Genomic DNA, 22,523 nt, shown 5'->3' with positions numbered 1-22,523 from the left:
TGGGTAACAAATGTGGTTTGTAGCTTGGAAAGTCACGGTTATGTTTGCTAACTTGTACTGGGTAAGGTGCAGATTGAAGGAATAAACTATGTGTCAAAGAAGTTGGGAAGTCACTTGCAGATGAACTTAACTGGTTACTGTGAGTGGCTTGGACAAAAGATTGACTCTATACCTTCAATGTCAAAGAAAATCCTCACACACACAAGTAAGAATGCGACATCTGAATGATTCCACCAGTGGCCCACAGAAGACCTTTATTCTTCATGTGCCAGGTAATCTTGCCCAGAGGTTGGTTGTGATGATGGTAACTTTGTGACTTTTTAGATGAACCAGTATTTGTGAGCATGACTGTAGATAGTTCCTGGTTTTGGATGCTGCTGCTTGGAGGTTACTGCATTATAGTTCTCCCAAAATCTAACAGAAATGGATGGTTTACATTAGGTTTTATACAAATGTAGACTACCCACCCAGAAGAGATCCTTCTAAGACAAGACTGCTTGATGGTGATGAAAAGGTTGAGAATGTACAAGCTGGGTGAGCAAGGAGACAGTGAAGGTGATGTGTTTAGAACCATGATTTATCTTGGGAAGGGCAGGAATAGTGTTAATGGGAAGAGAAGGGACAGAACAGGGGTGAAAGGGAAATAGAGGAAAGTGTGAAGTCGGGTGAGAGAAGATGGGTAGAAATCTGGCACAAATGGGAAAAAGCAAAAAAAAAAGAAGTCTTAAGTCTTGGTGTTCCAGAGTGTGGGTGGAGGAGGGAATTCGAGTTGTCATGTGCAAGGGTGCACCGATGTGGGGGAAATCTTACCATGTTTGGGGCACAGCATAGCCACATGAAAAGGGCATTAGATGCCTGCATTTATCATTCCCAGGTGATCTGCGCCATAGATAATACCCTTAGTGTTCACCCTTCCACTGTTGCTCTCCACCCCCACCCTGCTGTGGGCTCTGGCACAGCTCTCAAATTCTGTGCAGCAAACTGCTTAGTTCTCATAGCAACATTATTTTACCAGTGGTTTAACGTGGTGGTTTCCAGGCCCTTAAAGGCTTTTCTGTATGTTTTGGGGTTTAGTTTTAGCAAGATGAGTATTAGCAAATAAACAAGGCTGGCTTGGAGTTAAAGAGATTTGTCTTCAGGCATTGGCATCCTTTCCTTTGATGTGTTGGTGTTGCTGAGTAAACAGTCTCCAGGATTATTAGGAGGGGCAGAGTCTTAATTGTGTCTGTGCTTTGTTTTTATGATGTTAAAAGATACTGGCCGACCAGGGCACTGCTGCAGGCTGTGAACTTGCCATCAGACTGGCTCTTGGTTCCCTTTTAGCCTCATCCCATAACAATTTGTAAGGGCCCGAGACCAAATTAAAATTGTCTGTGGCTTCATTCAAAACGGTTGTGGGTGTGCTTTTCATTTGCTGTGGTTGTGTAACTTGCTGTACTCGCGTGTGGTGCCATGAGCATACTACTGTAACATTCAACCGATCCTGACACTCGCGTCATTTTCATGCTTATTTAGGGGTTGATATAACTTGACTTCTGAAGTACACAAGGTTCCTGTGATAGGGTGCACGGGACAAAAGTTAATTTCTTGCTAGTGATGAGTGTAGCAGTGTGGACCAACAGCTAATACACAGAGGCTCCTGTTGATGCGCAAACTATCTTAGCAATGTGGATTGATTTTTCTTGGTTGGTTGAGCTGAAATTATTTTGCAGTGATCTGCCCTTATGGGACCTTGTGTTATTTGTACTGTATCATCCATTGTATTTGAGGTCTCTCCATTACAGTAATATCCATGCCTCTTGAGACTGCCTGGTCTTCTTCCTTTCGAGACTGTAGCGAAGTCTGCCAAGATAGCTGTATGAGATGTATGGCGGGGACTGGTTGGATGATTTGTTAGTAGCATGTGTTTGTAGGATAAAAGAGATTTCGGGAGAAGCATTGATTTTATTTTTTTCTTTAAGAGAACAATTTTTATAGTGGAAAAACCTTTATTTTCAGTTTGGGGAAGCTATTGCACGTGCTTTTTGAGAAAGGAAGATGCTGGTACTCTTCCTTGTTTTTCAAGGTATATGTTGAACAGCAGCTCTAAGGAATCACATTTTCTCCAACTTTTTCTTTTTCATTGGTTAATCAACAAATAAGAAAACTTCTGCTTTTTATATAGTCTCTGAAATTATGTCAACCTACTGATGCTTGTTCAGCAGTTACACTGTTTGAACAACACATGTTATCTGTCTCTTGGTAGTAAGTCAGTGACTACAGGATGAAAAGATGTACCAGAAGAAACGGGAAGGATGGATGTGACAGAGGTACCTACAGAAGAAGAAAGTGAAAAAAGATGAAGAAAATACTCGTAAGAAAGAAAGAAAAAGGTTCATTTGATGAACATTCTTTCACCAGAAGTAAATGAAGACTGTAAATAACATCATTAGTTAAAACACAAATAGTGGTAGATAATGACTTAATAATTCTATTTAATACTGCTTTAAATTAACAGCAAGTCTCAGACAGAAAGAATAGTCCTTTCATTTGTTATTTATATGATAACAAGTGTTTAGTTACTGTCTCCTTAAAATTAGAAAATATTTATAAGATTAAGTGGGCTTGAAATTGATAGTGAGAAAGTTCACCAAATCTTCCAAATGAATGGTTAAGCAAAGAAACTTCATTTGTCATTGGGCAGTTCTGTATCAAAGCCCAGTTTGGAGAATCTGTTAAATCTCAAAAATGCTGAGACCTTACTGCAGCAGAGGACTTCCTTTTAAGTCTTGGCAAGGCTCATAATACATGTAAGTAACAGGGTGTATTTAATTTCGGATTGGGATTGTGTGTGTCACAATGTCAATTTAAACCTTACCCAGCCATATAATTCCCACAGTAGGAAGGGTTATACTTTATCCTGTATGGAGTGCCAGCAGCCTGCAGTTACACGTTCATTTTTCCTCTATGGAGAATTTGCAACAGGTTATTCTTTAAAATGGAAGGCTTTTTTTCTCCGCATTAAAATCTGAGGTTTACTTTCCTGTGCAGCGGTGGAAATAATTTTCCAGCTACAGAGCAGTCATGCTGTGATTATGCTTTACGCTCATCACTGGCAGTAAATCTTACAGCCATCAGGCATTCTGGAAATCGTTGTTGCACAAATATGATTTAATTATTTTGGGGGCAATTGGGATACCACAGTTTCAGGTGGCTTCGAAAGTGACTTCCTGATCATCCAGCACATTTTAAGATTTCTCAGTTAACACACTTAAAATTGTCTGCACACCTGAAGTCAGTAGCTGCTTTTGGTATCACAATTTAAACATACTTACCTAGAGAAACTCTTATGTACTCTTGGTAGGTCTTCCAGTGTTTAGAAGGCAGAAGGGGGAGGGAGATGCCCTCTTTCTAGTTCTGTGTCTATAATATTTAGCCTCTCCAAAGCAGAAGTTTAGAGAGATCTCTCTAAACTGTAGAGGTTTATTTTCTGTAGTACTGTAAAGCCTGTGTGAGTTATGTTGCTTAAGAAATAAAATTTTTGTATCTTTCAGTTTAAATACAGAAACACACACAGAGACTGCAGAAACGTGTGTGCCAGGCCAGTGGGGTAGTTTAGGAATGTACAAAGGCAAGCACTCCTTCTGCATTTGTGTAAGAAACTTGGGAACAAGTTGGACAATACTTCATTTGCATGTCCACTGAATAACATGGAGAGAGAGGGAGACTCCTGGAAAAAACAGCTGCTAATAAGCTTAGAAATGCTTGCCTGGTCTCTGGGTGTATGTCAGCTAATTTGAAGCTGCAGCGATAGTGAGCTTTCTTGGATAAGAGAATAAGGAAGAAGGGGAAAGTCCTTTAGAATCTGGCACTTCTTTGCATTCTACGTTTGCATCAGTGAATTGGGCCTTATTCCAACCAAGGCATCAGTTTTACAGAGCCATGTCCCGACAGGAGGAAACATTGTTAGGACTTGCCTGTGAGTTTAGAGAGAAACCAGACTTCGAGACTGAAACTAAAAATGGCAGATAATGACACAATATTTGGTTGTGCAGGTTTGAGTGTGGGGGGGTGACAATTATTTTCAATTCTTTACTTCGAAGTTCTTAGTCTTTAAACTCTGTTGAGTAAAAGCCATGGTTTCTGAGGTGTTTGACTGCTCCTTTCCCCATTGGGAAGGGGGAACCTGGTTTAATTATGACAGCTCTATCAGATAGTTTGACGGGGTGCAGGGATAGGGGGAGCAGGTTCCACAAAATTTGATGCATGTGGTTTTCAAAATGCTTTGAAGGCTATTTTAGGAATGGTGATACCAGAATTCTCATATGTAGAGGAAAGCATCCTTTGGGTGTAAAGCAGTGTCCATGTGATGAGCAGTAAGAAGTATATGAAGATGGTTTATGTCTCTAAGAAACGATCTCAGCAATTCTGCTGATGTTTTGTTTATGCTGTAAGAGCATATTGTTTCTTGAGAAGCACAGTTGTAGCTTAATTGTATGATAATTGGAATTTAAATACACATCGTAAGTGTAGCTCATTTCCTTGCACTTCTGAAAAAGAAGGGTTGGTATTGTACATGATGCTGAAGAAGGCAACCTGGAAGCTGCAAAATGCCTATTCTTTGTTCTGTCTGGAGAGTAAGAAATTTGACCTTTCTACAATTGTACTATGATCAATGGAAGATAGTCCAGGTAATAAATGATGAACAAAGCATTGCAGGATCAGTTTTATTGTTTCTCCAAGATCTCTCATTGATGGTTTTGGGTCATTTTGCAAAGACAAATGTTAGATTAGTTCAATTTAAAGGAAGAGTCAAACATGGGTTCAACAGGAGATGCCATGAAAAGTTCCAAGTGTAAGTGAAAATAATGGCATTTGCCTCCCTGTGCTGGGAAAACACAACTCACATGGGCCAAGGGACAAGTGGTGGGATATAGAGTCTCAGAAACTAAGTTCCTTGTAGAAATCACATGTTCCCACCCTTGCTGGCTATTGCAGCCTAAGTACTACAGCTGATGAGAGTCTGTGCCCCTCTCCTCAAGATCCTGACGTCACACTGTGATCCTCCTCCTCCTCTACAGTTTTCACTTCCTAGGAACATTCAGCAGCAGTAATGCTTTGCTGCTTTCTTGCCCCTTCTGTCTTCCACAGTGAGTAACTGTCATGTCATTAGAAGCTCTTCATTACTGGTTCTTTAGCTGTTTGCCATTCTGAAGCACCTGGCTTCCTTTAGCTGCCTGGTCAGCTCTGGAAGCCTTTCTTTAATTGCAGTTGTTTCATGTCTGGACAGTTGAATATCAATGCGATGTTGAGAACCTTGAGCTTTCAAATGCGCCACTAGTTGTCTCTTTTTTTATTATTTGGCAGTTAAAATCACACTTGTCTCTATGTTTCTGTAGTGCTGTCATCTTTACAGTGTTCTCCATGATGCTGAATGCTAACTCCTAATTTACAGGCAAAATGCTTGATTGCAGGAGTCTCAGGTTGTTAACATGTGGAATCTCTCAAATTAAGTTAGACTCTTAGGGGAGTCTCAGGAAGGAGACATGCTGTGGTTTGTGGTAAGAAATGAGCAGTGGTGTAGCTGCTGAGGGTGTGTGCTGTACAGCTGCAACGGATCAGGTCATCACTGCTCTGTGTTGACTCCAGATGAAGGCTGCTGTTTAAGGCAACACTAATGTGACTGCTTTTATCAACTTAAGATGTCCTGTTGCCCTATTAATTGAAGGGAAGCTACAAAGTTGAAGGAAGTAGAATTGCTGGCTGGGCAAGAATTCCCATACTGGTGATCTTCTCAACAATGACTATTAATAACATGTAGTTTCACTTTAAACAGGAGCCTAGCAAACTAGACATATAAAAACCAGCTCAATTGTGTAAGAGGTTGCAATAGTGCAGAGAAAAGATGTTAAAGAGAAGGGACCAAATTTATAGACTGGCTAAATAATAGAGTTTTGGGTTTTTTTAATAAGTGGAGATTTTTTCCTACTTTTTTTTTTGGTCCAAATAAAACAAAATTGAAGATGGAATGGAGGTACAATTGCAGCAACAGGGAAGATAAAGGATAAAATTATGACAAATACATAAAGCTGGAGGGAGATATTTGTAGCCATTGAGACACTTTGAAGGGAATTTAATGACAGGCAAAAAAAGGCTTTTGCTGGAAGACTGATTCTTTTTGCTTCATTTTCCATCAAGAGAAAAGCTATCTGGAGGGAGGCTTTCCAGGACGGAGATCAGACAGAAGATAAACACTTGGGAGGCAGAGGGAGAGGGAAAGTAGAAAGAGGCTTCCTGCTTGTGGTTGGTTTGGTTAATAAAAGAAGAAACATCAAGCAAAGAGAGTCTGGGAACTAGTTGATAGGTGGATGCACAGCTCTTATGAAGATGGTTTAGCACCGAAGTATGGACTGTCTAGTGCACTTCACCTTATCCAGAGGCAAACGGTCTCCCATTATAGCAGCAAGTTTGATTTCTTGTGACTGCCCCACATTTTGGTAGACATTTTGTAAGTCTAGTGAGCCTAAATCAAGGTCATGTAGATTAAACTGTCCTAATTTTCTGGCTCACTATTGGAGGGTGTTTGTCAATTTAAAACTCTCTTACATCCTGCAAAATATTGTTGTTTATTAAGATTTCTTTGGAATCTTTATCCATTATCGCAGCATTTTGCAGAAGGTACGATTATGTCCCGAAGTATGTTTGAACCAGCTGCATTAAACGGATGACAACTTCCAATCCTCTTCAGTAAGTAATGGTTCAATTTCCCCGAGGTTTGGATTTTTCCCTTTCCATTTGGTATCTCAGGCCAGAGAGCAGTACACATTCCTACCAATCTGCATTTAAATGAAGCAGACAGCTAACCTTGATTTGCTTCTGTTCCTTCCCATCTACACAAACTGGCTTGCATTAATCATATTAATAAAAATGGCATTAAAATTACCAAGTTTTAAAAAGGCACATGACAGTGATATTACCCACCAAGTTATAAGTCATTGTGAATGCATATTAATTACAAGTTGTCTAAATTTCAATAAAAGCTCAGAGGAATGACATTTTCCCTGTGTATTGGTTTTAATTTGGAAAGCTCCCTTGTAATGCAAGGTGTAGCCTGTCCTAATGCAGTGCTCTAATCACAGTGTGCTTTAATTTTGATAGATGACCCCCAAATGCTTTAAATCCACTCAGATTTGCAGTAATTAGAATGATTTTTTTAATACCTTTTTCCTGAACTACCTGTGGTGACATCCATCCATCACCAGATGGATTTGTTTACTCATTCCCCTTCGAAAAAAATGAAAAATCAAGTGATTTGTATTGAGAGCTTATCCTTGTTGCTACATGGAGGGAGCATGTGATCATTTATCTCACTCTAGTCCCTGCTCCCTCGTTTGAGGGATTGTGCGCTGAGGAAATGCACATTTTTCAGAACCATTCGAAGTCCTTCCCCTCCTTCCCCCCAGTCTTCAAGCAGCAGCATTGCCCTAACAGGAGTGCAAAAAGAGTCGCCTCATCCATCTGAGTTGCCTGGCAATGGGAATTTGAAGTACACAGTAGAATTAACCAGGAATGTTTCATGTTTTCACCTCCATTTTCCTTTTATCGCAATGTTTCCTTGCACATACACAAATCTAGTTTATATTTTCGGTGGAAAATATTTAACAGTGGTTGTACAAAACAAGAAAAAGCAGTGAGGCTGTCGTCATCCCCTGTCACCTCCCCAAAACTGGTCCTTGTCTGTCCTCCTTGTGTCACTCCTTGCCTGTCCTTTCTAGAGCAGCACATCCTTTCTTGGTCATTTCACTACCTGGCTGATGATTGCTGCTGTTTACCCAGACACTTTCTGTGCCCTATATTGTTTTCTCTTCCACCAGCCTCCCTGTTCTTTCTAGTCTGAATTGGCCTGTTTAACCTGCTTCCTCAGGTATTTGCTCTCTCTTCTCTTTTCCCGCTCCTGAGCAGTTCTGTAGGTTTTGGATATCTCCCTTATTTTCTAGAATACATTTCTCCCTCCTTTGCTATTTGCCACCTGCCCCTCTCTGCTCCCTGATGTGCCTGATGATGTTGCTCTGTAGCATTTCCTCCCATGTCCCATTCAGATCCTGTCTTTCCAAGGTTTCCTCCTTGCCCCTGACCTCTGTACACCTCATCGCAGCCAGATGAGTACAAAAGGGTCGCATGCTCTCACGCTGTGGTGCAAAGCAACAGGCTGCTTGCCCTCAGATGCACTGCAGCTTTATCAACACGTAAGTGCAGGGAGCGGCTGGAGAGCAGCAAGGCGCAGAGCTGGCAGTTCAGCTGCCAGCAGCAGAGGAAGCAGCAATAACCTTGCCTCATGGGGGGGAAGGTGGCTAGAGAAGCAAGCTGTAATCCAGCAGGCACGTGAGGGAGATCTGCAGCTCCATCAGACTGATGCAGGAGGTAAGTGTGGCCCAGAGTGCCCACCTGTGATAAAGCCCTTGCCTTTCCAAAAGCTCAACGTTTGCTGGGCTTCTGCTCCTTCATGGCTGGTTTTACCCTTTATTTAATAGGTGACAAAACCCCCACACAGCAAAACAAGACGTCAGGTCCGCATCATCACTTGCCAGTGTCTGGATTTAGGCAGTGTGAGCCCACGATGGTCCTGACTTAAATAAATGGGGGAAAAATGTTTCCTTCCTGGGCAGGTTAATAATCAGATCATATTAACAAGTAAAATGTGATTAGGATTCTGATTAGGAAAGAGTAAGCCAGGAGTTTGAAGCTTGTTGTGTCAACAGAATAGATTAGCTTCAGTCTGACGTTCTGCTTTCAATAAGAACCTGGTAATAAAATTCTGGCGTCTGACTTCCCTGTGAGGTTCTGAACATGATACAGACCTTTGAGTCAATTGCTAAATATCACAGGATGTGCACTGGGACCTAGTCAACAACCAGGCAGGAGGCTATCAAATCATTTAATTGCAACAAAAGCTAGTAAGAACAGATGAGGGAAACCTTTGCCTTTAAAGAATGAAGTAAAACTTGCATGTTTGGAAAAATCTGGTTGTTCGCCTGAGATGACCTCTCAGGAGGGCAGATGTTGCAGCTGAAAGGCCCTGAGCTCACTGTTCTAGAAGGCTTGATTTTGCAGACTATAGGAAGGTGAAAAATGGCTGAACCACCACAGATTGCAACACAGCTCAAGGCTGAAAGAAACTCTGAACAGTTCTGGCAGTTGAACCTTTTTATTGGAAAGTGTTAATGTGAGCAACGTCACCAGCACCCTGTGAACAGGCCAGTTAGTTACATGCAAGAAGCAAATGCCAACATATTGTTACCTGGAGTTTGTGTTTTTACTGAGAACAGATTTTAAAAGAAAAGGATAATATAATTCTTGTGGGTTTTCTTCTGTTGAGCCTGGGTACTTTCAGTCAGGGCTTAGAAATGACTACCAGATCGCCACATTCTAAACTGTTGTCATTTTGCCATTCAAACCAGTGTCACAGAAATTCAGTGTATCAACTGTTAAAGCCATACTGTAAATGCCTAACATATTTAGAAGTATAAATAATGCTTAGCTCACTTTTCTCATCAGAATAGGATCCGGTGATGGTGTGATTAATCAAAGCCTGTTTGGCATCATTAGGGGGTAATAGAAAACTATTAAGGCTGCCTTGGTCTCCAGGCGCTGAGACTGTACTGGAAGGAAATGATCTCTGACATGAGGGAAGACGGACTGCTAATTCAAGAAACAAATCTCCAGCTGCTGTCAAGAATGATTAAAGATGAGAAGGGTGAGTTTGTGATGACTGTTCGATCTTTGTGGTTAATGAAGTTAACTGTCTAGTCAAAACCCCATTAATGTTAACTTTGGTATTTTACATTGCACCTAAAACTTTCCCCTGCCCAGGGACTGTTCAAGTGGGACAACTTCTCCCTTGGAGCAGCTCACTTGCTCAGGCACCAGAAGCATGAGAGGGTGAACATCACTTTCTGCTCAAAGCAGTAAGCTCTGCTTCTGCAGGTTACTTCAGGCTCTGGTGCAACTGGCTTTGAGTGCTCCATCTCACAGTGCTTTGCTTTGCTGCGTCCCTTGCAGAGTTAACAATGCTCTGACAACTTTAATTAGGGAGCCAGGGGATAGGAGCAAAACATTTCTGCTACCTCTTTGAATTTCAGTGGTGTGGATTTAAATCAAATCATTTTGTGTGCTACATTACAGCTAGGCTACCTCTTTCTCACACAAATGGTTTGCTTGTCCATGACCTCTATGGATTTTATGCTCCCACAGATCACTATGAGTTAACCTATGGGAGGGAGCAAGATGTCCTGACGGAAGATCAGGTTTTGTATTCCAAGGTTTCTGCAGGAAACCTGCAGATTGTGTGAAGCTCACACTAAGGGCAATGCTTTGTGATCCATCACCTAAGAGAGTGAGCTGGATGGCGTATGTGAACAGAAGGAGCCTGGAAAAAACAAGTTGCTCTCATGTGCACGCTCTTTATGCGGAAGATAATAGGAAAGTGCTTGTGCTTAACTAGAACCCGTTAATGGTATCAAAGCTCCAGTAGAGTGGTTTGTCTTGGAGGGCATGCAAGCTAAAGGTAACCAGTGTGAGCCAGACATCTGTACAAGAGTTTGTCTTGCAAGGTCATCCTCAGTTATGAGGGTGTTATTACTGTAATTATTGTATTATTACTGTAATTGTTGTATTATTACTGTATCAGTAATACCAGATAAATCTACGATTGCTTCAGTACTGATTGATAGCAAAACCACTGAACTTGGGTACTGATGTGTAATAACAAGCCAAGTCAAGTAAATTGATAGCAGTAGTCTGTTTATTAATTAGGTTATTTGATTTATTAATTATTAGTAATATGTTGATTAATCAATAAGTGCTATAGTCCCTATCAGTTGTGTCTCAAGCCTGCAATGTAAAGGAGGAGAGTCAGGCTCTGAGGCAACAATGATTGATCTGATTTTGGGCCTTGCATGACTGTCTCTGTAGAACCTGAGTCAGAAAGTGCTGAGGAAGTGCTGTAAACACATCTGTAATCCTGCCCTGGTTCCTCTTCCACATATGCAGTCTTCCATACTAGTCTGCAAACTTTTGAATTCTTCCTTAAAGTTGATGTATTTAATTTAAAAGCTCTTTTATTACCAGTTGCAGCTCATTAGTTCCGACATGTTCAAAATTGTCTTGGTCTCCCATATGTCCTGGTGAATGTTTTGGTTCCAGTTAGTTTTAGATGATGGTGCCTGTTTCGGAGAAGGGGGAGGTTGAGATTTTTGCATGGAACTCTGTAATCAGCTTTCCAAATCTGCTTGGACACTTTAGAGCTGCCACTGCAGGAAGGACAGGAGCCTGTAATTCTTTAATTCCTGTGAAATTTACAGATTTTTTTTAGGGTTTTTTTGAGAAAATTCTCATTCCTGTTTTAATTTCCTTTGAATCTTTTCTAATGATTCTTGGTCAGCTAGAATGTCTTAGGAGTAGTTTCATTATTTGTTCCATCTTGGTTCCCCAGTTCCTGAGAGTTTTTCTCTTACCGTCTCTTTCCTGCTGTGTTAGTTTTTGCGTTAGCCAGGATTTGGTGTTTTTTCCCATGTGGATGAGCACCAGTAAAACATATGGGTATGCCATTCGTGATATCTTCACAGGAAAATTCTCTTCAGGATGGTGGGAAGAGAGAGGCTGTTTTCCCACTCAGAAATTCTCTCATCTCTGCTGTTTACTATAGCCCTGTTCACTGTTTGTTTGGTCACGTCTCTTCCATATGCCCAGCCAGTGACAAATGTCTATGCATTGTATTCCAAGTGGATTTATTAGGGATGCTGAGTAGTGCATTTGTCTGCAGGATTACTTATTATACAAGACTATATTAGAGTCTTGTGTCAAGATCTAGTTGGATGACAGAATTGAGTGCATTAAAATATCATTTGAGAAGCATTTACTAGTTAATATTTTGAAATGCACTTGGTTACTTTTGCTCGTGTAAATTTATGTAAATGTTTTTGCATTGAAAGCTGAGTTACTATAATAAAGGCAGTATTCTGCATAGTGAGGAAGCTGAGCTGTTTGGGTTTGGTCACTATATCATTTAGAGCTGAAGAGGCTCCTTCTGTCCAGCCTGATTATTTTCTCAGGTCACAATAAGCTTTTTTTTTTTCCCTCTCATTTCATCTCTGAATTGAATTGTACCCATCAGAGAAATGTTAATGTTTTAAAAGTTCTCGTGATAACTCCTGCTATGTCAAGGCTAGATTAGTGTTTCAGGTTCTGCTCCAGGTGCTTCTGCTGGTTCAGCTGCTAAGCCTTCCTTAAAACTTTAGAAGCAAATATATCCTGCTTAATGCCAGCTCTCTGCATGGCTAAAGTTACTTTTCAGCATTTAAATCTCTGTCTTGCTGTAAGTGGAACAAGATGGATGTGTTAATTTGTTGACTTTACCTCTGCCTAATACTATAGATTGCTCCCTCTTTGGAGCTATATAAAGAGATTTGATGGCTTCCTCTGCTGGACCTGAAGATGGCCACTAAGGGTAGCAGCTTTGTAAAGGACATCTGAGTGCCTTGGGATCCAGCTCCATTCCTGGTGACAGCTGTTAGCACCTTTTAGCTAGTGTAAATGTAGAAAAGCATATAAATTATGAGGAGAGAGCAAATGTTTGAATAAGCACTCCAGAGAGAGCCATAGAGGTAGCATTAGGATGGAGCACTGCATCTAAGGACTACATCGTGGGAGGGCAGTGAACACAGCAATGTTCCCACCTCAGCTTCTTTTTTTGTGCCTCCCCCTCCTTTATAGATTTGCACTTGAAATGATTTAGCATAACCTTTAGTGAGTCCCTTCTTAAAGGACCAAACGATTGATTTTTCAGGCAGAGGCAGTGTGAAAGGAAGCAGTCCATGAATGTTACTCTCTCAAGGGCCTATAATCCCTGCTAACTTTTGTTGCCAAACTTGTTCCTCTTACCCCTGCCTATAGATTGTGTTAAAATTTCAGTGAAAAAATTCTACTTCTCCACTGTTGTTCCTGATATACTTTGGTTTAGGAAAAGCCGGATCTGGCACTGTGCAGAAGCAAACCCAGGCTGTGCTGCGGAAGGAATTACGTCAAGGTTCAGCAAGTGGGAGTTAAAAGGACATTGCACATAGAATTGGAACTACCTTATTCCATACACTGGTAATCTGGCTAACCCTAATTTTATCAGAAAGTCTGTTTGATCCGATTTCCTTATCCTGTTTCTTTCTGTTTAGTAAGTGCAGTCACTTTGGCCAGTTGTGTATGGATGTTGTGTGTGTTTCTTAAAATCATGGACATGAGTGTGATCTTTCTTATTTTCAGTAATGAAAACAGAGCGAGCTTTGTAGCAGCATCACTGAAATTGAATTTGTGGAAATATTTTGGCTATACAAGCTTTTATTTGATTCTTTAATATTTCATTTCCTGAATTTAGATTCAATTATGCATGTTCTTCCTTTTAAATGTACTCTGCTGTCCATGCTAGGCTAGCTCTTCTTATGACAGATGCAAGTATTAATGAACTCTTGGATCTGGTGTGTAGACATTATTGAACGCTTTCAACGCAATCTGAATTTTATTTGCTTTCTAGCTCTGGAGAAAATAACTTGTCATCAGTGATGTAGCTATGCAGGTGGTGACTTGATTGCTCTGGTGAGAACCTCAGGGGGGGAAAATTTAGGTTAGTGAGTGAGCAGCATTGCTCCTCTTCTGGATTTGTAGTTGGCCTGTTTTAATGTAAGCTTTATTATATAGTTTCTTTGAGTGAGGTCGAATGTAGGTTTGTATTGAAAATAAATAAATTAAATAATTGGACATGACCATATTTAAATACAATTTAATCTGTTACTTCTTAAAGCAATAGGGTGTTCCTTTCTTCCTTCTGTTCTCTCAGGTCCAGAGCTGGGCAGTATGCAATAAACCCTTGCATCACAGCTGCATGGACTGAAATAGATGGAAAAAGATCACATCCTTAAATGTAAGAAAGACTCATGCTGGCATTCCAGCACAAAGATTCCTAATGTTGTTTATTTAACATTAATTCTAGCTGTAGGAGTGACGGGAAGACTTTGTGCAATTCTTCCAAAAAGAGGAAACTCCAAGGGGCTCCGGAACAATGGCTATGGACATACAGAAGCCTAAGAACGGGAAGTTGGGTATGTTTCTATTTTTCTTTCTTCCTGTTTCATAGCCAATCTAGTGTTTATAGTTGTGTTAAACCGCTCACATTTGTCTCAAGGTGCTTTGGCATTTCTGAACTAAATGTCCCACAAATAAACAAATTATGATGGGGGCAGTAGAAAATATATCTATACACAACAGGAGATATGAGAACAAGGACCAGGGCAGGGAAGAGATGATGAAAGGCGCAGCTGTATCACCAGGTGGAACATGAGAACAGGCAAAATATTTGGGGGATGGGTGTCTGATGAGGGAAGTACATTACTGTTTTCCCACTAAGGAATAAAATTTCTTAATAATTTGTCAGGCTCTACCTTTTCGAGCTGAAATCCATTACTACATCAAAGTAAATGCCTTGCTGCTAATAGAATAAATGTTTCTAAATAGAATGTAAATGAGAAGAATGTATGAATTATAGGACATTTAAAGAATTTTGAGTGCCTGGGTGGATGGAGTTAGCCTTATTTTAAAAAGTGGCTTTTTTACATAATTTGATAATAAGTAATAAGCTTAGTTTCTGATTTTCTTGTAATTTGACATGTAGCAAATCGTTATTAAATGCGTGTGCTGCATCACACTTGAAGCATACACAGTTAAGGCAGTGGTAGTGGTGGCCTGGTTGGTTTATTCGCAACCCACCTTCCTCCTTTCCTACCCTCCCACTGTAAAGAGGTGGTGCCCTCCCTTTCTGGCACACCACCATGAGGAAATGCTGGTCAGCCTTGCTCAGCACTGAGTTATGCCAGCTTGAGCATGCTACCCTCTTCCAAAAGAGTGTGGGAGCCTTTCAGGGGTTAGGAGAAGCACGTAACTAGAAGTTATGATGTACCTCCTGTGTTCCCTCCATCACATTCTGCCTGGAGAAGAAACCTGTTTGAAAAGCCTGTATTGGGCAATTCTTGGAAACAGACACCTGGGTGGAGATGCAGTCTTGTCAAAAGGAAACCCAGAAAACATCTGCACAGACGTGGTTGACACAGGAGGTCATGATCCCATTTAATATGTCACTGCTTAATCTTAGCTGAGATAATTACATACACATGGCTGGCTAAACATGAAGTCAACAGGAAGGTATCCAGCTACATGTGGTACTAGAAGTAAATAGATTTAACTGCCACAGCCAGAAGCTGAGGGTATTAGGTGAATACCAGATGTTCCCTGACATCATTTACCTAAAAAATTTACACGTATTCATTCTTTGTTTGTCTTTATGGGCTGGTACCACTAATGATAAAATGGATATAGAATTTAGAGTTACTTCTTTGCATGCATTTTTGAAACATGACAGAATGAAAACTCTCTGTCCAGGAAAAGGTGTAACATACCACCCAAACCACCTGTAGTGCTGGGTTGATGTTGGCAAGTCATGGCTAATACACAGACCATTAGGTGTGGCTTGTTTGATTTAGTGGCAATCAATTTGGTGATCATTTAACACTCATTATTGCTCTGACCACCTGCTAGCCCCAGCAGGCAGTAGCTGTAGTGTGTAAAGCCTAAGAACAAAGAAAGTACTTTGTTTTTCCAGAAGGCCTCACCTTCTGGCCACACCATTATCATGTTTCTATGCAAATGTTTTAATAGCTGTTTAGAGCAACCTGTTCTAGTGCGAGCTATCCCTGCTCATGGCACGGGGGTTGGAACTAGATGATGTTTAAGGTCCCTTCCAACCCAAACCCATTCTATGATTCTACATCCACTGCAGTAGAGCTACAGTTTGGTATTATTGCTTCTGGGGACTTACTTAAGAGTTCCTTTGGAAGCCCACAGGGTATTATTTTTGCATGATGCTGCCTTTGCAGGATGCAGGCAGACCCATTGGTTTATTCCACACTCGGTGTCAGTTTCCTGTACAGTCATAAACACACACCACAAACTGTCTTGAGTTCCCAGCCTTAAAACAAGAGAATTAGCTCTCTCTCCCCCTGTTCCTTGCTGTGCCTTTAAGCTGTTTGTGAGCAGGGAATTTTCTTCTTCTCATGTGTAGTAAACTGAAGTTGAACTCTGTAGCGGTGTAACAGAATCAGATGTGCAGTGGTCCCCTAAGATTCACTGCTAGGGTATTTTTTTAACCAGGCCATGAGTAGAGGCCTGCATGATGAGCTTTGGGAAGGTTTCATGTGCCTACTGGGCACGTGCTTTTCTCCGAGTACTGATGCTCTCCACTCCTTGACCCAGGTCCATGAGAAGACCCATACCTGTACACCCCCACTGAGCTCCCCTGAGCTTTGCAGGACTTTTCATCCCAGCAGGACTCTTGGGAAGCAAATCTGGAGGATTAAAGTCTGCAAAAGCATGAGCTCTAGGTAAGTGCCTTCCCTTGTGTTCATACGAGATTTCAGACAAGTGAGTGAAGACATACTTCAGTTTTATTGTCGTTTAGGCATGGATAGAAACATTAACTCTTTTGCACTCTTGGTTCTTGAAACGTGCCTATAGTGAACTCGGAGCAGTGAAAAAACCCAGCTCCCAGGACTGGCAATTTAAAGTGCATAGGAGATCTAGCAGAATCCCAAAAGGTGAGGAGTTGTTTTATTTCCTTTTTCATAGCTGTGGAAGTTGAAGGACTTTTTTTTTTCTCCTCTCCCCTGTATTCCCCAGACAGTGGTATGAAAATTTTCAGCCCTTCCCTATGCTTTCCCTTTTGATCTTTGGAGGTTTCTTCTCTGTATTTAAGAACTATTTGTAGTGTTATAAACACAGACAGGTGATGTTTGCACGCTCCTTCACAGGACTCGGTTACAGCTTTTCCTGTTTGGAATCATGCCCACTGCATTGTTGGTGGCTGTTTTCTAAAAAATACGTATCACTTGGCAGTGTTCTCGCACCAAAAGGAAAAGATATATTTGTATATAAAGTAACTTTTTTGTGTGTTCACGTTTTATTTTGGAAAAACAGGTGTTTAAAAATTTTAGAATTTTTTTAACAAAATTCTAAAAAGAAAAAAATCACAATATTTACAGAGATAACAGAATGGCTTAGCCATGCAAAACAAACTACTTTGGTTTTTTTCCCCCATTTTACTTTGGTTTAAATGTTGACCAAGATTGTAATTTTTGTCTTTTTGCCAAATAAAACAGTAACAAATCAAAGTTTAGAGGCATATAACAGGATTTCCCTCTAATATCTTATACAGCATAGAGTTTATAGGACATCTTATGTATTTAATCCATGCCAATGCACTACAGGAAGCTTTTATTAAGACATCAGTCACTACTGCCCAGACATTTAACATTTTACAAATTTACAAGTAACAGTGTTTTCTTCCCCCTAAATAATGCAAAAGTGGCAAAATACATTTCCTAACGTCCATCTTTTTCTTTTATTTATTTATTCATTTTTGCCTACCAGTCTATAAAAACTTACTTTTTCCCTGGATATTTGTAAATGGAAACCTGATGTTCTGCTTACTCTACTGTTCCCCTCCATCAAAGCTACCTGTTACTTTCTTTCAGAAACTCACCTTCTGTGTAAGATGAAACTTCTCTCCCTTAAGTACAACCTTCTATTGGCCATTTACCCTAAAACTTCTTACCAGTACCATTCTAAAAATTCCCTCAAGCATAAAACATGTTTATAAAGTTACAAACTTGAATGTAACTAAAGATACATAGACATTTCATTGTTACAATTATATGTACTGTTCGATAAATTAGGTACCAGTTAAAAACACTAGAATTATCTCAAGGTGCATTCAATATCTGTAGCATAGTTAACAAAAACACACAAAAAATATATATATATATATTCTATTCTTGTGGAAAAAAAATGCAGCTTTGATATGACCACTTTTTAAAAAAAGTTTCCAATTCTGACTGGTATCTTTCTGAAATGAAGAAAAGGTACAGTACTTTAAGGCAGCGGATAACATAAAGGAATCAAAATTAATCCAGAATTCCAGTTCCTTATCCTAATTCTAACATGAAAGATGACTGTTAACGTATCAATAAAATGTGTCGTGCCCTAGAAGAAAAGGATGATTAGCCACTGTCTGTACGTAGGCTAGGAATTTTCATTGTTTTCCTTGCTTTAATACCCAGACTTCTTTGTGGAAACTCTTTGTTCCCTTTCTGTCTGTTCAGCTTTGCATGGTTTTTTAAACGTTCACTTTTAGTATCAATTTAGTTTATTCTTGTCACAGCTGTCACCCTTCTCCTTTACTGTGATTTCAGAGAATGAAAAAGGAGTTTGACATTTTCCTTTAAGACAGTCTTACACTCTAGGTACTTGCTACCAAGCAGAGGCTTCACTGATAACAATCAGAATTAGACATGTACCTGCTCAAAGGGTGTCATAAAAACAATTGAAATAAAACCATTACACTATACATCAGATTAACAGCAACTCCCAGAACAAAGCCTTACAGTGTATAAAAATAGCTACGTAAAAAATTTACATAAAGGCAAACAAAAAGAAATCTTCAGTGCAGACATTTACAAAAAAATATTTCAAACAGAACACAACATGGTGACCTATTATCATGGCTGTTGCCAAAATTAGTTTGTTGGGGTATTTTTAGCTTGAGATAATTGTGTCTAAAATCCTTTGAAAACTTGGTAGTATGATCTGTTTAATACTTGAACCATGAATAGCTGTCACTTCTTCGTATATGTTTAAATACAATCCACGTTCATGCTTCAATTGATCTATATGTATTCTCTGAAAATGTGAAAGATAAAGCCAGTTAAACATTTTGAAATATGTTAACCAATATAACCACTCAGTATTGAACCTTCAGATAAAAAGCTACGTGAATAGTACTTTCTTCTGTCACTCAGTGATGAGAATATTTTCTTTCATGACAAAAATAGCTGTTGCAATATTATTCCTGCTAAGTCCAGTAAGTTTGTCTGGTAATGGATTTATGACCATTTCATTTATATAGATCTACTGATCTGAAGAAATAAAATAATTAGAGATTGCACCAAAGGCACACAATGTTATTTCAACTCCTATGTTCAATAAATACCCTCAGTTAGCTTCAGCTCCATCTAGTCACCTCAAATATTGCCATATTACAGAAGGTACGAGGTCCAGAAAAAAAATACAAAACAAGCCCTAACCAAAAAGATGAATTTTCCCATAGAATTGCAGTAGAAATGCTGAGTATTTACATGGCAACTTTTCAGAATCCTAGTTTACTTATATTCCACTTTAAAATCATTCACAGGGCATAATTTTGGTATTCCAAATCCCCTTTTCCAAAGAAGTAAAACTTAAAAATTTCAGACAATATTAACGTATTGAAATTATTAGGAAGGAGAGCTGTCCTTACTTAGATAAGGAGCTTTTTAATCTAAATATGGAATGTCGTAATTCTAATTTAAAGCACTACATGCTTTAAACCCCTGCTACCTCAAGAAGGTATCCAACGTTATTTCCTTAAGATCACTGAAAATCAGGGCTGTCACAAGGTAGTGCCACAGAACATGTACTACTTTCATTTTCAAGAATAGTTGTTGACTAATTCAAGAAACCTGTAGCTGGTTAGCTGATTTCCACACTCTTTTGGTACCACAGTGTTAATTTAAACCAGCCTCGGTTGGCCAGAAAAATGGTCTAAAGCCTTACTTTGGGTATCTAAGATGAGAGACGCAGCTGTGGCACATACATACACAGCAGTGGTGTATATATATGTGAACACCGGGTGGTGCTGTTGGTACTTTGTAGTGCTCCTTTAATTCCTCACAGAACCTCGGCATCTACCTAATTTGTATACAGTTTACTTTATACAGATCCCAGCTGGATCATACTGTTACTAACTTAATATACCTGTTACTAACTTAATATATATTGTCTCTTTCCAGAATAAAATCAATAATAGTATGTGAAATCTTGAGTAAAAGAATGATTTTATTCTCAGGCAAGTTTCATGCCTTTTTCAGTCATGATGAACAAAGCTGGCCAAGGACTTAGAAACAAACTTGTTTTCAGTAGGGGAAAAAGGTTCCTGTGAACTTTTGAAGTCATAACTCAAAACCTTCTAAAATATACCTAAACATACTCTTCATATCCATACACACACAGGTATACCACAGTAATATACAAATCTGTATTTTCATTTCCCCAAGTACACGGGTTAAAATAAAGCCAAGTACTAAGTTACATCTAAATGTCAGGCTTCTTTAATATGTGCATATGCAGGTATGAATTCTTAACTGGCTGGGGGCTTGAGTCAGTCTATCCTAACACTCCACCACTCAAAATCCACTACAGTGCCTAATGTCTGAAAGGTGAGCACTAGACTCCATGCTACTACTGTGACCACTAAAAGAGAAATGGGGACAAAGAGACGTTAAATGCTGCCATCTGAAACACTTACCTGCAGTGATGACTGACACATTTTCTCTTAAGTTTCAGATTTATGATTGTTTTCTTCTAGTTTTTTGTTTTCTTCTATATTTCCAAGATCTTTGTCTACATGCTTTGATGCTGTCCTGTAATGAAAAAGTAAGGTAATTTTTGCATGTCTACAGCATTTTGCTCCATTCTCACTGTCTCCTCCCCTCTCAGCAAAAGAGAAAGCTCTTACAGTTCTGTTCTTAGCAGAGCAATAGGCTTGCATATGTCTGTAAACAGGTCAATAGCATCAGTTCCCCTGCTGGCTCTAGCACCACAGGAAGTATTGCAGAAGGGTCATGTATTTGGGTTCGATTTACTTCTTGAGGAAATTCAGAATTATTCTGAGCTAGCATTAAGTAAGGTTAAACCAGTTGTGCAGATCCATGTTTCTTGACAAATTGATTGTGTAGCTTGTTTCAATAAACAAGAGTTTGCTCTAATGTACTAAAATGTTACAAGTGTGGCTAAGGTATCTTGATCAACATAGCAATCTTTCGTGTGCTTGCAGTAATTGACTTTCAGTGTCGGTACCAAATGGAGGCTCTATAAATGTGAAGAAATTAATGAAAATTCTGGCAACACCAAAAAAGAAAAAAAAAATAACCCACTCAGGCTTCTCGATCTGTGCTGGCTGTGACTGACAAGCTTTGGGTAAAGAAGAGACTGTAAATATTGAGGAAGAAAAGAAGAGGTATGCCTCATTTAAAATAGCAGGTCTTCCTTAATGTGAGCGGTGGATATGAATTAATGAGTTAAGTGCTTAGTTTAGCTTAGCACAATAAACCCACTACACCACTCATTTAACTTGTGAGAAGCCTCACTGTCTGCCAAGGTGAAAGATTCCTGCAGTGCTGCGATAACATTTTGAAGGCCACAATTTTTAAAATGTAAATGAGCAAATGTGTTTGCGTGGGCCTAGGTAAATCCTTTGTGTCAAAGCAGATTACCTTACACGTGGTTTTTTCTATGGATAATTTGTTTCCCCTACAGAAAAGTGATGTCTGTGTGACAGATTCATGCATATGATCACTCTTGTTTCAGGGTAAAGATCTGTAGTGACACTGACTTGCAAAATACAATGACGACACAGGTTAGCAAGATATAGTATGACAAGTCACACTGACACCATGCAGGTATGTGCCTCCCAAACGGCTGATCTGAGTTTTTGCTAGCGGAGTGCTTCTGTGCACATCCTCCATCTGAGCAAAGGCCACTAGCAGCAGCTAAGCACTGTGAGTGCCCTGAGTTGAAGTAGCCTTGAATAGCCATGTTAAGAGAGTGCAGTTTAGTCCTTGTCTTAGAAGAGCTTCTGAAGGGGTGTAAATGCACTTAACCCTCAACAACTCTTGGGGCACTGGGGAAATGCTGCTCTCTGGGCTGGGGAGCAGAGGTGGAATGCTAAAGGGGTGTGGGATTTTGAGCCCTAAATCCCACAGATTACACTGAATGGGACCATTGTAAGATCTTTCTGGTTTTAGTGTAGGTCATTTCCCAAGTTTTAATGTTTCAAAGCTGCATTTACCTTTAACTACTGGTTTTAGAGTGCCTCTGTTATGTTTATGTGGCTGACAGGAAGCTGTCTATGCTGAAAACCCACTTAAGTATCTGAACTCCTACTTATCGCAGGCAAATTTAATTGTTAAAATGCTGAGATTGTATCACAAAGTAACTTGTTCAATAGTGGTAAATATCTATTGTGCAGTAACTTTCTATTTGTCTCTGGTATTCAAAACTTGAAATGTGGTGTGCATAGAAGAAAGGATGTGAGATGCAATGAAGAAGAAAATTCAATGCTTTGGTAGAGATTGACCTGCTGTGATCTTAATAACCTTTCACAAATCTCTCTAATCCTAGTAGAAAACAATCTCTCCCCCCTCCCACCCTCACCCTGACAAATCCCTTAAATATTAAAACCCCTTTTTTATTTAAAGAAAAAAAAAAGTTTGGTTTAGGTAGAGAACAGGATTTGGCTTGTCATACACCTACTGTGTCTTTTCCTTAAGCAAGTCTTATAAAATTGGCGACAGTAGGGG

The 22,523-nt window shown here is 39.7% G+C and overlaps 1 protein-coding gene across 1 annotated transcript in view; it reads right to left on the bottom strand.

Moving 5' to 3' along the window:
- Nucleotides 1-17,209: 17,209 nt before the first annotated feature.
- The window catches only part of ALCAM (activated leukocyte cell adhesion molecule), a 36,197-nt gene continuing 30,883 nt past the window's right edge, over nucleotides 17,210-22,523 (bottom strand). Inside the window, exons 14-15 of the mRNA XM_010010312.1 lie at nucleotides 20,471-20,585; nucleotides 17,210-18,807 (exon numbers count right to left, since the gene is read on the bottom strand). Coding sequence (XP_010008614.1) covers nucleotides 20,498-20,585 — 88 coding nt within the window. The 3' untranslated portion in view covers nucleotides 17,210-18,807; nucleotides 20,471-20,497. The remainder of the gene's footprint in view (nucleotides 18,808-20,470; nucleotides 20,586-22,523) is intronic.

This window comes from Nestor notabilis, unplaced genomic scaffold (assembly GCF_000696875.1).
Source record: "Nestor notabilis isolate BGI_N333 unplaced genomic scaffold, ASM69687v1 scaffold7662, whole genome shotgun sequence".
In the NCBI taxonomy this organism is placed as follows: domain Eukaryota; kingdom Metazoa; phylum Chordata; class Aves; order Psittaciformes; family Psittacidae; genus Nestor; species Nestor notabilis.
This window is presented reverse-complemented; position numbering and strand designations above follow the sequence as displayed.